Here is a 16,873-nt window from a genome sequence, read left to right on the forward strand (position 1 = left end):
AAGTGATGCTACAAGTGACTTATACATGAATAGTCTGAAAGTGTAAGACCTTTGATGACCTTTTTAATACCATTTTAATAAAGGTTAAAGCCTAACCTGTGATGGAAATGTACACCTAAAGTGGAAATACACTCTTTCAAGGTGGCCTCAGTTCCAAATACTACACTCCGAATAAGTACGTTGAGGTTAAATAAGGTTAACGGCATGGTCAGGTTGTGCTCTTCAGTCTCTTTGTGCTTCACACTCTGTATGTGTGAATCTGCTGCCTTGTTCCTCATTGTTCCAGTTAAAACACCTTCGATGTACAGTGCAGCTTGCTTCGTAAGCATTTCCAGACCACCATGAGTAATTGTTGTTCTCAAGCTTGTTATTACGATTGCACTTTCAATGAATTAATGAGCAGGGCTGTTAGCAAGGCCTTAGTTTAGTGTTGCAGACTCAATGTGTGATACAGGGTGAAAACCTGACTAAAAACATTCAAGACCCATGAAATCTAAATTTTTGTTTTATACACAATACAAGTGAGTCCTTGACTTGTTAAGAACCCACAGCCATACTTATGCAGCTTATGGTAGCACGTTTTGGTGAAACAGTCATATTGTGGTGACTTATGTGGTGCTTATGCTACTTGCTTGGAAAAGGGCATATTATTTTGAAATTTTCATTTTCTTCAGTTCAAACATACCAACTTAAACTACCATAAATAATACGAAAACACTGCAGGTTTTACACAGTACTTGCTCTGTGTCACTGAATCCAAAATATCACCATCAAACAGAGATTGTAAATATTTTTCCCATTTCTGCAATTAAATCACCCTAAATCCTCCTAAAGCAGTCTTTTGCGATTACAAAATTACTCAGACTAATATTGCAATTTGATTAATTGTGCAGCCCTTCATGGCATAAATGAACAGCCAACAGGGACAGCGCATTACAATCAGATTTTTTTTTTTTTACAAATTTCACTGAAATCTACACAATACTTCCAACTTCATAAAGAAATTAAAAGACATTTTCTGTTGAGAATCATATCTGCAAACATAGTGAAGCAACCATGAGACTGTACTCAAGCTTTTTAATTACATTTTGCAGATATTAGAGGTGGTGGGGCTATTCTACCATTTATTTTTAACATATTGATTAATGCTGTAACTCAACTCTGACCTATTTCTGTTTTACTCAAAAGTATGTCACATGACTGAAGATAAAGATGCAGACTGTTAAGACAGGAAGACGCATGACTGTGGCCATCTATGCACTTTTGTATTTTGTCAACCAGAATGCCACTGTGTCGCAGGTAAACACACTGACAGCGTGATGACGATACACTCACCGGACTGTGGGTGGCAGTTGTTGGTGTGGTTGTGACACTGGCAGGGCCGGCAGCCAGTGGGGCTGAAGTGGAAGAAACCTGGGTGGCATTCGTCACACTTGGGTCCATACACTCCCGACTTGCACACGCATATCCCTGAGCTGCAGAGGAACAACACAAGACACAGTCAAAACAAACACAGTCCCACAATGCATTTCGTTTAACCAGAGTAATGATGCCTAAAGCTCTGCAGTGCTGTTTGGACTGCAGTCGTGACAGCTGAGGTCCAGACTGTTACTGCGGTTACACATTTGACTTCCTGCAGGTTTTCTCATCCATCCATCTGCTTTCTATAACCCTACTCCAGGTATGAAGAATGAAGGGGGCAGATCTTATTGCTTTCATGCTTGGTATGTTGAACCCTGCAACTCTGAACCTCTTCTCATGTTTTCTCTTACCATTCACAGTTTGTCCAAACCTTTGCGCTGTATTGATCCTGTTTAAAGATCAATTTACACAAAAAAGACATAGTATCTCAGTGGAAAACCAAGTGCTGGCCAACAAATAGCACCTTTCTCATCTTTGTGATATGAAAATGTACAGTAAGCATGTTGCGAAAGACTCAGCGAACGGGAACAAATAAGGAAATCATAACTATTGAGCAAACACGTGGAGTGGAAACAAACCAATTAACTGGCACCAATACGATTTTCCCAGCTCTCAGTATCAGCTGAAGGTGGGTTCATAGTGGTCAATATTTTCATCCTCAACTGGACATATTTAGTTTGGCGAAAATAACACAGGGTTCAAAAGGTAACAAATGCTCCCAACTCGAGTTATTACAGTTAGTTTGATGTTCATTCCTATATTTCTAGATAAATGACTTGGAGTTTGGCATGATTCAGATTTCTTTAGGTGTTCATTATTTTGACTCGGTGTTCAGCTCACAAGTCACAGCAACTACAACAATCAGGCAAATATTCTGACGACTGACAGGAGAACTGTTAATAATACTGATTATTTCACTACAATTAGACCTTTAACTGGGTTGGATATATTAGGCAACAAGTGAACATTTAGTCGTCGAAGTTGTATGTGTTGGAAGCAGCAAAATGATCAACATAAGGAACTAAGTGACTGTGACCAGGTCCATAGTATATTTGTTGGGTACTCCTGGTCTGCAGTGGTTAGTACCGACCAAACATGGACTAAGGAAGGACATCCCAATCTCAGGACAAATAAATCCAGTCCACGGAGGTCCACCTCTCGACTTCCATCACTTCATGGATCTGCTGCTAGCATCTTGGTCCAGATACCACAGCACACCTTCAGAGGTCTAGTGGAGTCTAGGCCTTGAGTCAGAGCTGTTTTTGTGGAAAGAGTGGAACCTACACAATATTAGACAGGTGGTAATAATGTTCTACTCCCACAGATGCGGGATTGGTTGAGATCTTGTTGTTGTTCTTTAGATATTTTTGGTCGGTACAAACCACTTTACTGTGGTTAAGAACAACAAGATCTAGGGATGCTCTGACCCAGTGATTTGACCATCACAGTTTCTCAGATCCATACTCTTGGTCATTTTGCTGTTTCTAACGCATCACCTTTGAGGGCTACATGTTCACTTGCTGCCCAATATATCCCACCCACTGGCATGTTCCATTGTAATGAGATACACCTTGCCTGTCAGTGGTCATAATGTTATGACTGATCGGTATACTCTCAAGAGTAAAAAAATTCACTTTGAGCCATGACACATTTATAAAACCCATACTCAAGTCACAATATGTTTCATACAGAAAGTCAAAATCAAAATTTGTGACGATCAAAAATGTGATGGTGCAGTAAACACTGTACCACCCGACTCATTCTCTAGACGTGAACAAATAATCTTATGTCCCAGGTATGGAAATGAAAATAACCAGAAGAACATCTGCAGCCCACACAGATAACATACATTTTGGTTCCTACAGTCTGTTTTTGAGATATTCATCTTTAAGATATCTGATGAAACACTTTCAAATATAATGTGAATAGTCAGAGTTTTCCTCCGAACAGTATTGCAGTGTTTCTAATGATAATCTACAGGCCTTCAGTGAACTTCTGACTCAATATTTTTTAGCATCATGTGGCAATCAGCCTTCTTTCCAAGAGGGGGAAGAGATACTGGAGGATTATATCACTTAGTGCACAGTTCGGAGTACATTACACCAACAACAAGGGAATGCACTGAAAGGCTTTGGTTAATACTCAGTCCAACTCGAGTCTTTCTGTTGCTTATCTTCATCCTCCTGATCTCCTGTCATCTCTTCAATGTGTATTCCAAATACTGCCCCAAACATATCACAGCCTATAGTCAACCTTTAAGAGTCTGGAACATCAGGACCTGATCTAACCCCGCAGAGTTGGATCCAGGCCCTCCACAGTGGGGTTTAGACATGCTTTTCATACCTCTGAAAGGCTGAAGTTGTCATGTTGAGCCAGGATAAACACATCCTGAAACCGGCACCAGACTTACAGGTGGACTCTGGGGTTTTAGATGTCTAACAGAACTATGAAGCTGTTCCGAGCCGTCCCTTGTTTTGCTTGTCTTGACCAGATATGAGAGGTCAAACAGTATGGTCCTGACAAAACTGTTCCTGCAAAATTATTTTCTGGGTCCAAATGTTCAACAGTGTTAGAGTCTGTATGCTGTATGCCTATTTTAACTTCTGTCTTTTGTGAAGGACCAGTTAGGTTTCAGAAGGGCCTAAAACACATGTATTTAAAACATACAGTTGTAATGCAATTATCTGTGGTCAGTGTTTTACCTGCAGTAAATTGAGATTTTAAGTTTCTATCACTGTTTAAGCTCCTGGTCCATTTACAGCAGTGCATTGATTCACTTCGCCTTCAGCTGTGTATTATTCATTTCTCTTCACCTAAACTGGACAGCACAGATAAATGAAATATAAAGTGTGAAGATGTGAACCACCTTATTAAAGCCTTATTCTGTATCAGGAGAATCCATAAAGATCTGGTTTGGCAGATGCAGTGGGAACTGATGCCCTAAGGTTATCTAACGCCAAACTTTGTTTTTTTTTTTAAATTTGTTTAAGAAGTGCAACATATCAACTTCATCCCCACCCTCTGTTCTTTATGGTGAATGGTAGAATGACAACTGGATGAGTTTTATGGGCACAGTTCTACAGCATTTTGAAAGCAGAGGAATGAACAGAAGTGGAAACAGGAAATGAGAACACGCCATCATATCTTAACAAACAAATTACGCTGAGCTATAGGTGGCAGCATCATTAACACCATAACAAACACATGGGGAAGATCTAGAGATGTACCCCAGTCAGCCAGCACATACCGGCAAATATCACCCAATCAGTATCAACATACAGGACATGATTTCACTGATGACAGAGCCTAATATTTATCATTTATGCAACAGTAACAGTTTCTGAATTTGTGCTCATTCAAAGACAATGTAATGAACAGATGGAAAAGTATACAACAGTTAAAGGGGTCATATTTTGCTAAACCAGGGATTAAAGCAAAAATTTTTCAGCTGACTGAAAATTTTCTTCTGGTCAAAATCATTGGCCACTCTTAAAAATGATGCAATACAATACTACTATAGCGTACAAGTTTATATAGTCAAATTTGGCAATACTGTAAAACACACTGAATGGGAGAGTGTACAGGTGTAGAAGATTAGTAACATGGCTAGAAAAAATGTCACGAGTGGTATTGGTGGGGGGTCTGGGGGTCCTCCCCCAGAAAATTTTTAAAGCGTCAGGTCAATTTTGGTGCTCTCTGGTTAATTTTAAAGGGTATGAAAACCTTTGAAGCAAGTGAAAATAACTAGAAGAAAACCTTACTGCAAAAAATGAGTGAAAAACTTTTTATTTAACAATTTAGGAACTCCTAAAACATAACTCCAACAGCACATGAATTTTGGGGAAAATGTCTGTGTAAATGTAACCCTAACCAACTAATCTTCAGCTTCTCAGATTGATGGCGGATCAGGACTTTTTTTTTTACCATTGGAACCATACAGAATTTCCTTGTGGCAAACTCCGCACATGCACGCACCAGGCTGCTTCATTTTTTTGCACCATGATCTAATTGGAGTTCCATCGTCTCCCTTCTCATTAAGCCACGCCCACCTCCATCTATTTTTCACGCATCTCTCAATAGTTACCACTTCAGCACCTTCCTCTACAAACGTGTCCATGATGTCGTATATGCTAGCCAAAATAATCTGTATGTTGTCAAACCTGCGTCCACATCCTCCTCCCGCCAATATCATGTTCTCTTTTGATTGGAAGAAATTACGTCAACTGAAACAGAAATTATATTCCGTTACAGATACTCTCTGAGGGTATTTAAAATACAGTGGCTTTGCAAATACCAAGGGTGTTACTCATTCATTCAATGTCATCTTCGTACTGTACCACACAGATAGAAATAAGATGCTAAACGGGTCCAAATAAAGCACTTATGCAGTCGGGCGCGTAACCGCGTAAGGCCGCGGCGCGCACAGCCGCACGCACGGGAAGGGCACATACACACAAACACACACACTAGTCATATACCGGCAAGAGGAGATAAGCTACGAACCCAAACATGAAGGTACATGTAGATCAGTTCTGTCTTCTTCCCTTTTCGCTGTGGTTCTTTCATAATGAAAGCTACTTGTTAGCACTAAACTACAGTTAGTCTGGAGGCTGAACTTCGGTAAAGCTCAACTTGTCCATGTGTTTCTGAGGCACAGAATGAGCAGCGTTTCCTTCCAAAGATAAATAGTCATCAATCTCTCCTCCCGACATAAAAATAAAGAAGTCATCTTATTATCATCACTGTTAAACCTATCAGCCCCCTGTGCGTGGCGTGCCCATGTTAAACACCTGCAGACCCAGGACAGGATCGCGGTGCCGACTGGACTCCGAGAAACACGTGGGGAAGTTACTTCAGTATGACTTTTTTCCTCCCTCAGTTTTTCCATTTGACGGAAATCCGTCGTGGTGACGGAGAACTTTAATCCCTGTGCTAAACCCACTTGTATTAGTCTTTGGTTCATTTATTTGTGTATTTGGACCCCAATAGATCATAAAGTTTGAATTTGAACCCTCCAGGTGATGCAAAGCTATCTTTATATTTAATGTGGCAAAAATCAAGTGGACTTCTACAACCTGTATTCCTTCTTAATTTGTCACGTTTTGTAACTAGTTACATCACGACATTTGCACATATAAGGTCAAGACTTCTGATGAATATTTTTCAGAGTACGACATAATTGTTTCTCAGCAGCAGCGGTTGTAGTCCACACTCAAACTATGTCCAAACTTTCAGCCTATTACCTACAATGTTCAGTTGTTGGTTGACCAGGACAGAGCAGCACAGCTGACAACCTGGACGGGGTGGGGCCTGAAGTGGCTCATGTGCATTTAAAGGGCCAACGCTCAAAACCACCTTTCTGGTGTCATTACTCAGAAAAGGGCTGAAGATGGACCTGTGGAGTTGAATTAATGAAGAGTTCAGACCCAAGCAGAGCATTTACATTTTATGTAGACCACAGGGAAATGTTTGAAAATGCATAATTCCAGTTAAAAACAAGCAAAATATCACTCCTTTAAGTCATTCTGTGTTTCTATACAAATAATGAAGATTTCCTTGGTACAAAAGGGTGAATAAATGCTAAAATAATACACAGAAAATAACATCAATATCAGCACTATATGAGCTAAATTATCACTTTATATATTTGTATCAGACCAGAATTTTCCCATCGATGCATCCCAAAGAGGAACTAAACTACAAATCGTTACTGGCTTTGGAAATGCTTTATAAGGACAGGAATGCACCTGATGTGTTTATGCCCAAGGACACAAAGTGTGTTTTGATGAGTCACAGTGAGCACAGCATAACTTTTCCTTCAAACTTCACACAGGGATGTTTGCAGTAATTTGACGATCTGGTTTCTTGTTTTGTTGCTCACTACCTTCCCTGCCATCTTCCTCCCTGGTGCCAGACTCAGACCAGGTGGTTTTTGGACAATTTTACAATGTTTAGGATTGACGTCCATTCATCTTCGGTTTTAAATAGATTGACTCGTGAATTTTTACTGAATGTGAAGGAAATCATTTGATAAAACTTCACAACATGAGTCAATGACTGGGACATTCCAGTAAATGTACCCAGTCTGTACTAAATAACAGAAAAACACTATTGAGACTCTTGTACTGAACTGAAATGAGTGCACATAAATCAGTTTAATAACATAAATTCAATTATTTTTAAATGTGGAGAGGATAACACTTGGACCATGAACTTGAACATTCTCATTTAAAATAGAAACATAAAAAACTCTCAAAGCCTGATTTTATTTTCACAAGTGATTAATTACATTGCAAAGAAAAGATCGGTCCCTCTAAAGACTTCTTCTTCTATGTTTATACCCTTGACAAATATCATTTTCAGCTTTCAGGCCAACATGATGACAGTTTGTACATGCAGAGTAGATAAAATCCAGATGGAAGTCTGAAAGCTAATTAAAAACAACATCTCTTTGGGATGTGGGGTCTGATGTAAGACTGATATAAGATTAGTAAAGTAAGAAAACTACTAAATACCTCAAGCATCACTTCATAAAACCTGTTATGGGACCACATGCTGCACAGTTAGGAGGGGAGAGGACACTGGGAAAATGAGAGTGGTGGGGGTTGTTTTTGCATCCATCCATTAATTTCATAAATAACAGACATGACAGATATGAAATGAGAATATGGATCTTACATGTCTTTCAGTGGCTTCATGTGCTTTACATAACTGATTGCTCACAGCTGAGGAAATCTCAGTGGAAACTTAAATCCTATTACATTTGATCTCTCTTGCAATAACACCCACTTAGACTACTTATTTCACTTGAAAACACGTCTTACTCAGGTTAAAGCTGTTAAATATAGTGGATACGTGCTCGTTTACACATGAGGGAAGAGTGAGAGGTTTCTTTAGTTCCCAGGGGGAAATCATCCACGGCTTATGAGCAGCAGCATCACACACACACACACACACACACACACACACACACACATACATACATACATACATACATACATATAAGGTAATTTCTGAGGAGAAGAACAATGCTAAGTCAAGGCTGATCAGCCCTGAGACCCAGACAATAGATTCAGAGACTTAATCTGACAATGACTTCAAAACAATTGAAGTAAATCAGGAGTGACTGGGAGCACTTTCCGTAAGCGTGTGCGTGGGCCTTCACACAAACAGGGCTTTGTTAAGACAACTGCACTTAATGCAAATGAAGAGGCCCACGGCGATGCTTAGTGGGACGTGGGCACGGCCGAGGACGGGGCTGGGAAATCAACAGTCCGCCAAGCTGAAAACAAACAGCATCAGACCCCCGTCGCAACCAAGTCCGACACAGAAACTGATCAAATACTCCACCCGCTGCTTCGCCATCACACCCATTTACAAAATGAAAACATCATCAGTTGCATGTGGAGAAAAATAGAAGTAAAAAAAATTACAACCGAGATATTTAAAAGGAATATTGATTAAAAGTATATGACAATCACTGCAGCATAAAAGGCTTATGGAGTGTGTTAAACAGCATCATCAGAAGTGAAGCAAGTAAAGATAAATATTAAGGTAATTATTTCAGATACATGGTATTATAGAGAAGAGATAGGGATCGGTGAACTGGAAAAAAGATGATATAACCATCTTTTTCTCACCTTGTATAAAATGTAGGTGAGTTACAACCAGACTATAACAAGTTTTCTTTCTAATTTTTCTCTGGTTTCTGGAGGATTCATCTGAGTATGATAAGTTTTTGTTGTTGTATCTGACAGCAAACTCTGCATTTGCACATTGTTTTGGACTGATAAAATTACAAAAGTGACAGTAAATACAAGCTCACATTTTCCCGCATGTACAACTGCAGTGTTCTCATTCAGTAAATAGATTAATACAGGCCTAATTGTGTTTTATACTGAATCACAAATGTTTTCACACTAGCATTACTCTTTAAAATCTCTATAAATCAGGCTCACTGTATGTCAGAATTACAGTGTTGGACCTGCATCTCACAGATTTACGAGAATTCTTTACCATAGTTTGTTCAGTAGCAAAACAAGACTTTACATAAACTCTGTAAATTAATATGGACTAAACCTGAACACTTAAGTGCAGATGGAGACTTAACCCATAAAGACCCAGTGTTACTTTTATGGAAGTTCCAAAATGAATTTTTCTCTCTATTCAACCATTCTTAAGTGATTTATCACCATTTATTATCACATTGTCATCTGTATTTTGCATTTTTTCAGTGAAAATTTGGTATTTTCCAGTATTTATTCTACTGGTCACGTAGATGTTCATAAAAGCTCAGAGTAAAGTTGAACGTTATTATATCAAAAACAGAGAAAACAGAAGAAAAACTGACTTTTCATTAAAATCTATCATTAACTGAACATAACCCAAGTGTGTCCATCCACTGTCATTGATCCAACTCCATGGGTTTTACTGGTGAATCAGTGTTGCAGAAGATGACAGTGTTTCCGTGTTCACTACAGAGTCTCCCAAATGGGTCATATCTGATGACCATGAAAAGATGACAAACTGCATTTTATACCAATTATTTACTAGGATTAATAGGATTAATGGATTAACAGGTATTAAACATTTTAAAACATTCGATGATTTTGTTTGATAGTGGAAGTTTGTGCTTTTAAGTATTGTTATAAGATAACTGAAATAGGCTGACTAGATTAACAACATTTTAGTGTTTTCACTCTGTATAATACTCTGGGGTGGGGGTATACAGATATATCAGAAATTCTGTCTGTCCATCCAAGATTTTTGTCCATCCCACTTTTTGGACACTATTCACCCGATTCTTTCAGTTTGATGGCTGAATTTCAATTCTTGGATTTTTTTAAAAAATAATTTTTTAAAAAAAATTTCAACTTAAACAATTTGTCCAACCCATTTCTCAGACACTATTCACCGGGGTTCCTACACATTTTTACAAATTAAATGTAAGACTTTTTAAGACCTTTTTAAGACTACTTGGAACAGAATTTAATGCCCATTTCACAGCCTATTTCACAGCCATACTGGCAAAAAATTTGTGACACCTACAATTCATAAAATCATATTTATTTACTCAAACACCTTGATTCTCACCGTCCCACATCATTTTTCACTGGGGGCTGCAAAGTTAAAGATAATTGTTTCCCAATTTCAATGTAAATTGTTGGGTTGGAACAGGTGGAACTGAGTCGAATAATGTCACTTTCTTTACAGTTTGGACATTTAAGAGACACATTTAAACACAATACAGCCAACAAGTTTATGGCAATATATTTTAAGTCCTACCATATCAAATTTAATACCTGTTAAAGACTTTTTAAGGTATTAAATGGAGGTTTGTAAATTCAAGACTTTTGAAGAATTTATTATTCACCCAGTTCTTTTGAAATTTCACACCCATGTTCTTTACATGTGCATTTTTCTCAATTTTTGCTTTTTTTTTACCCCAAAATTTTCATAAGTTTAAAAAAAAACAAACATTGAAAGTTAAGACTCCAAATTAATTTCTGGGCAGGCAGGGTATCAGTGACCAGGAGGGGCAAAGTGTTACGCAACTGGGCGGAGGTATTAGTAAGTTCTGCTTCAGTTGTTACAGTAACAAACAGGCCATTTAAAATAATTAACTGAGTAGGAGAGTTTCAACAGATTTTTATAACACAATCTGTACAATCCCTGTGAAAAGTAAATCAAATGCCAAATTAAGATCAGTCACCATGTACAATCCTGAGATTGCCCTGCTCAAAAAATCTTAGGACAATTATTCATCCCGCAAATTTTAGATATTTTTTTTATTACAATTTACTAACCTTTTGGATTATCCTTGTCTTGTTTCCTTATATGTTTGGAATATATCTAAACTGAATCTCAGATAATCTCATCTTCACAAGTTAAGATTAAATTTTCAAGCACTGATATTATTTCATCATTGTCCGGTAGCCACTAAATTCAACAAAAAGACAAAGAAAACTAATAAATGTACTCATCATCTGTCATACTGATATTATAAATCCCATCTGATTTGTTTGGTTATGGCTCTAGATTAGAAAAAGAGCAACAACGGAAACTTAAATGTCAAGCTCATCATGCTGGTATCATTCACTTCTTTGTAAACAGAAATAAAGTGAATGAAAATTACAGTCAGTTCAAACAATTGTAGTAAAGTGTATATGTAATAACTGTGACATGTACACTGCATGGTCTAAAACTGATCCTTTTGTTAAAGTAAGTAAACAGTGACATATAAAATAAATATTGTGCTGTTGGCATCTGTTTGCAGACCAGTGATTGTGTCGGTCTGATGTAAGAACCAGAGGATGTGACTTTATTTGAGCAGTGGAAACCTCTGGGACCAGTCTGTCCTCTGAATGTCCTTTATGACTAATGTGATTTGTCAGAATGAAGTCTGGTGGATTATAGGCCTGTGACTGGTTGATACAGTGTCCATCACATAGAACATACAGATAATGGACACATTTATAGGTTATAACACAACCAGAATATTATTATTGTTATTATTACTAGGGAAAGGAATCAACATCTGTTTCAGTATTATCCAATTAGGACTAGTTGACATGCCCAGTGTTGTTATAGTGATGACGCTCTGCACATCAGTTGATATCAATAACAATCACAGACATTATTGAATTATCCTTTCCAGTTTAATCTGAAATGAAAGTTGAGGAAAAGCTAGGGTTATCTGTAGTTTTAAACTAAATGTGCAAAAAAAGAGCCAAATACTTCCCAAAAAGTCAAAATAAGTAAACAAAATCTAGAGGTAGCTCTTTCAGAAAAATTATAATCATAAAAAAGTTTGTTACACATTAAAATACACATAAGTAAAACTACAAAACACTGAAAAACCTGAGGGTGTTTTAGTTGATAACATAAGTAAACTGTCATTTTATCACCATGATGATATTTGTCATATGTGTTTTTTTGTTGGACTTTAGGCTTTATTTTGTTTATTTTAATGATAGTAATGATAATCTTTATTCATCAAACACCTTTCAAGTAAAGTACAAAGAGTTTTTTTTTTTTTTTAAATATAAGATATAAAATGATAAATCATAGCAAAATGTAACAAGTCTGTTACATCTCAAAAAAATGTTTCCATGTTTTCACCTTGTTGAATAAGATTGCATTGATTTTATTTAGAAATAAAGTACATAAAATAGCCAATAAATCATGAAACCAGACACTATAGATGTGTTTTTCTCTTGTTGCTTCTTCATACATTATCATTTTATTGGGATTTTTATGTAACTTGTGTTTTTCACTTTGTTTTTGTCTTGATGCACCTTTTAAGAATACTTTAGAACCACAGATGTCTGGTTTCCTCACTTTTCCTTCAGGACAAAGGAAAAAAAGAGCCTTTACCTTGATGAATATCAATGACAACTGATATGAGAACGCTTACTGGTAGAACATTTTTGTCCATATCACACAGCTCTGCCTCTAGGTTTTTCAATTCCTTTTGTTGATAACCTCAAACTTATGCATCAGTGGTGCTGGAAACTTGCAAAAGGAAGTAGTACTGATAAGAAGGAAATGGTCCAAAGCATGTTTTAATGCCAGTAAAAGGATCATTTCAAGGGCAAAGGTTGTGCTGATGTTGAAACCCATGCAAATCTATGTTTCCTCCACAGAAAAAAACGTACTGATTCATGTGATTCATCAATAAATCTGTGAGGTAAATAATAAAAGCACCACTTTCCATACCTTTGACATGACACGGTGAACATGTCTGGCGTATTAATATCTCTGTAACGCTGCGTGTACCTTTACTTCTGTGTGACTTATTTCACTCCAAAACCCAACAGACCCAGTCCAAGCCAGGCTGTGCCAGATGGGTGTGGTTTAATGCCATTTCCATTTAGCACACGAGCAGCACATGCTGCTTGTGTTGACCTGGATTGTGTGTGTGTAGTAAAAAAAAAGAAAAATCAAACTACCACGTGCATCAGACAATAGACGCTTTGCTCGGCTGTCTACGTGAAGAGCTATAGTGACACAGCTCTAGCATGAATAATGGCTGAACACAATATATTATCTGATGCGTAATGTTCACACACTACCTACTATATTCCACGTCAAATTCACAAAACATGAGGTGCTTTTTGTGTGTAATCAACAGCCAGAGCAAGAGGACAACATGTTAAAAGCTGAAAAACCATCCTCTGCCATACAAAGCAGTAGAGTAATGGAAGAAATTATTAAATAAATCATACACCCTTTAATGCACCACCACGGCCGTCTGTTCTACGCTCTGATTGGCTGGCAGGCAGTCAGGCACTGACCTGTGGCAATGCAGCACAATCTGTCATCTGCGTCTACAAACCGAGCCTTCATCTAACCAGCTCGAAAACAAGCCTGTCACTTTCTAAGAGATTTGTTGTCTGAGACGCAGCCTGTGAAGCCTGGCAGATCCACCGCATGGCCCACGATAAGAGGGCGTGGACGAGACGCTGAAAACCTTTTCCCTCAGGGATCAGTAATCCCAGTGCCCTCTTGACCCATAAGGGAGGGGGTCTGTTATTGTTTTGGTGTGATTTCACTGCGCGGTGCCGGGCCAGCCGCTCTGCATCAGATCTGCATGTTAAGTAGGTCAGTAGTACATGGGCAACAAAGCTTAACCCCATTCTGCAGAGCCCATTGGCTGCTACATGTGTCAGATGTGAGCAGACAGTGGCAAAACATCTTCTCTGTAAAGGGGAAGTGATCGCCAATGTAATTACCAAGAGATGAATGGTGGGCCAGAGTAAACAGGGAGTTACACTAAGCAGGTTTAGTAGCATTGCTGGGTGTGATGCCAAATCCAGGAGGGTGTGCTAATTAAGTAACAGAGCAGCAGGAATCATGATCTCTTCACCGCTGTCCATACACATGCCAGGATCTGCCCTACAGCGTGCACACAAGCATGGACACGTCCAAGTATTTATGAGAGAAAATGAGCCATTGTGCAACAAGGCTACAATTCCAAGTGAGGAAGTCAGAATAGTGAATTTATGTTTGTCGATTTCTTTTCTTTTAATTAAAAATCTGTACCTCCTGGAATGTACATCATCAAATGCAGCGGTGTAACACAGATTGGATGCACTTTTGTTTTTAGTTATTTCAGCAAGGTTTGCATTTAATAGTTGGATAGTGACACACATCTACTCTATTCTGCTCCACTTTGTTTAGTAAGATAAGTTATTAAATAAGATAAATTCTAAAGTTTAGGAAACACAATAGCTATTGTTTCCACAATTAGCTAATGAGAACAATCCAAGCCTGTATATTTAGGATTAATTTCTTTACAGTTGATATATTTTCTCATATATTCAACATGTACCTGAACTGTATTAAAACACTAAATACAACATATTTAATGAAATTGTACCTGCTAAGTTTGTGGAGTTTCCATGCTAGTCACAAAAGGTAGGTAATGCTAATCTGGAACTTTTTTTGCTGCTACTTGGAGGAAAAGCCAACAACACTTCCACTGAATCTTTATGTGTGTAAATTGTTTACAGAAATTAAGTAAAATAAGACAGAAACTTTGGAGAGTACACTGGCTTGCCATCTTTTCTGGTGTCAGCTAACAGAAGTAGCATTAGCTTGTATACATGTTAGGATAGTTGAGGAGTAAGCTTGGTTAGCCTAGCTTAGCACAAAGATGAAAAAGGGAGAGAAAAGATAGAAACATAACTTAAGTTGTTTATATAACTAGTCTAAAATGTACTCTGCTAAAAAGACAAGCAATGCTTCACAGGAAGAGCACATTTGAGTTCTTTCAAAACATTAACTTCGGCTCCAGCCTTAGGTAAATTAGCCATTTGTATCTTACTTTCACTCTTCATGTTGTGTTCTAAATATGTCCAACAATTCTGTGTATAGTCGGCATACAGGGGCGACAGTAAAGAGGAGAATTTCCAAAGTGTCCAAAAGTTAGACATAAGACTCCTACACAGACATGTACAGGTCCAGGGCAAGTCTCGACATCCACATACAATTTACATAAAATGCTGCTTAACGGCACAGCGTGACACACCGCAGTTCGATACCGACCCAGTACTTTTGCAATAGCTCTCAAAACAATTGAGCATATTAACATAATTCTGTTTTTTTTTTTTTACTATTTAACAATAAAAAAAAATACCAAGTTGAATGTTTAATTTTTTAACTTAACACAGCAGCTTCAAAATATCTACCAAAAATTAGTCTTGGATAATCTAATTAAGGGGCAAGTAAAACATTAAGTAAATATAATAACTGTCTCTTAAAAGATGCTTTTTGAAATGGCAGTATGAGCCTTGTAAAGGTGCATGGCTGCAGATCTGACTGCAGGTCATCTTACAGCTCTAACCCTGCAGTGGCAGCGACAGAGCACACAGCTCACTGCTGAAACTCGATTAGCCAGAAACACAAGACCAGCACAGTTGACACTTCATTGACCAAATATTGGTTTTGTTAAACAAAATATTAGAAACTTAGAGCACATTTCATGTCTCTCACTTTTATTCTTGCAGAACATCTATTTGGAATTAAGCTACAGTTCATAATATGACCATCTAAACACGTCGCACATTAATGTTTGGCAAAAGAAACTAAACACTTAAAGAACGTTTTGATGCAGACTTGGATAAAGATGCACTGATGGCAGTAAAGTGCACACTGCAGGGTGACACATGAGGCAGAGGCGGAAACATCTGCACCCACAATCAATATTTCATTACAGACCATGGCGCCTTTCCATACTTTATTGTAAAAAGAAATGCCATACAGACAATGCCCAGAGGAGGTGACCTAAATACATTTCTCACAGAGCTGTTATGACAGATTCAAGTGGCTGGTATGGCTCTTTTGTCAAATATTGGTATGACCTGAACTGACAAACTGAGTAACAGTGAGCGTCCGTTTTACATCACACAGTTTATGGAGGGACAGCAGGCAGAATGCCACAGTACGACCACAAAGGAGACGAGGAAATCTCATTAAGGCTCTTAAGAACATTGAATAAGGATGCAATTACAGATGTCACTCAGCTTTAAAGAGCTTTTAACCCTGAAGGAATTCCATTAGGATAGTTTCAGTGAATTTAAGTATCCTGAGATAGGCTCAGTGTGACAATCAGTGCTCAGTTTGGCAACGTTTACCTGTTAAACTTCTCTGTATTAACTAGAGCTGCAGCGATGGACTATTTTCTTTGATTCGATTAAATTTAAATAGATGGAAAAAAAATACTACAAATGTGAAAAAGACATGTCTGAAAATTACAAACAACTTGTCCTTTATTCCAGAACTAGCTGAAACAACCACAAGAAGTATAAAAGTAAAAAGATTTGTGCTGTCAAAGGATTACAATTTTTAATGGCATTAATCACAGGGTTGCTATGGATTAATTTTGATTAATCACAATTAAATATTATTCATTTTTAAACTATGCTAATCGCGCTTCATTTTGCATGAG

General features: G+C 37.8%; 1 protein-coding gene across 1 annotated transcript in view; it reads right to left on the reverse strand.

The window, feature by feature from the left end:
* Positions 1–16,873, reverse strand: part of si:ch211-158d24.2 (multiple epidermal growth factor-like domains protein 9) — a 69,874-nt gene that overhangs the window by 35,881 nt on the left and 17,120 nt on the right. The window contains exon 3 of the mRNA XM_030143096.1: positions 1,336–1,475. Within this exon, the coding sequence (XP_029998956.1) occupies positions 1,336–1,475 (140 nt within the window). The remainder of the gene's footprint in view (positions 1–1,335; positions 1,476–16,873) is intronic.

The sequence above is a fragment of the Sphaeramia orbicularis genome, chromosome 9, assembly GCF_902148855.1.
Source record: "Sphaeramia orbicularis chromosome 9, fSphaOr1.1, whole genome shotgun sequence".
Taxonomy (NCBI): Eukaryota; Metazoa; Chordata; class Actinopteri; order Kurtiformes; family Apogonidae; genus Sphaeramia; species Sphaeramia orbicularis.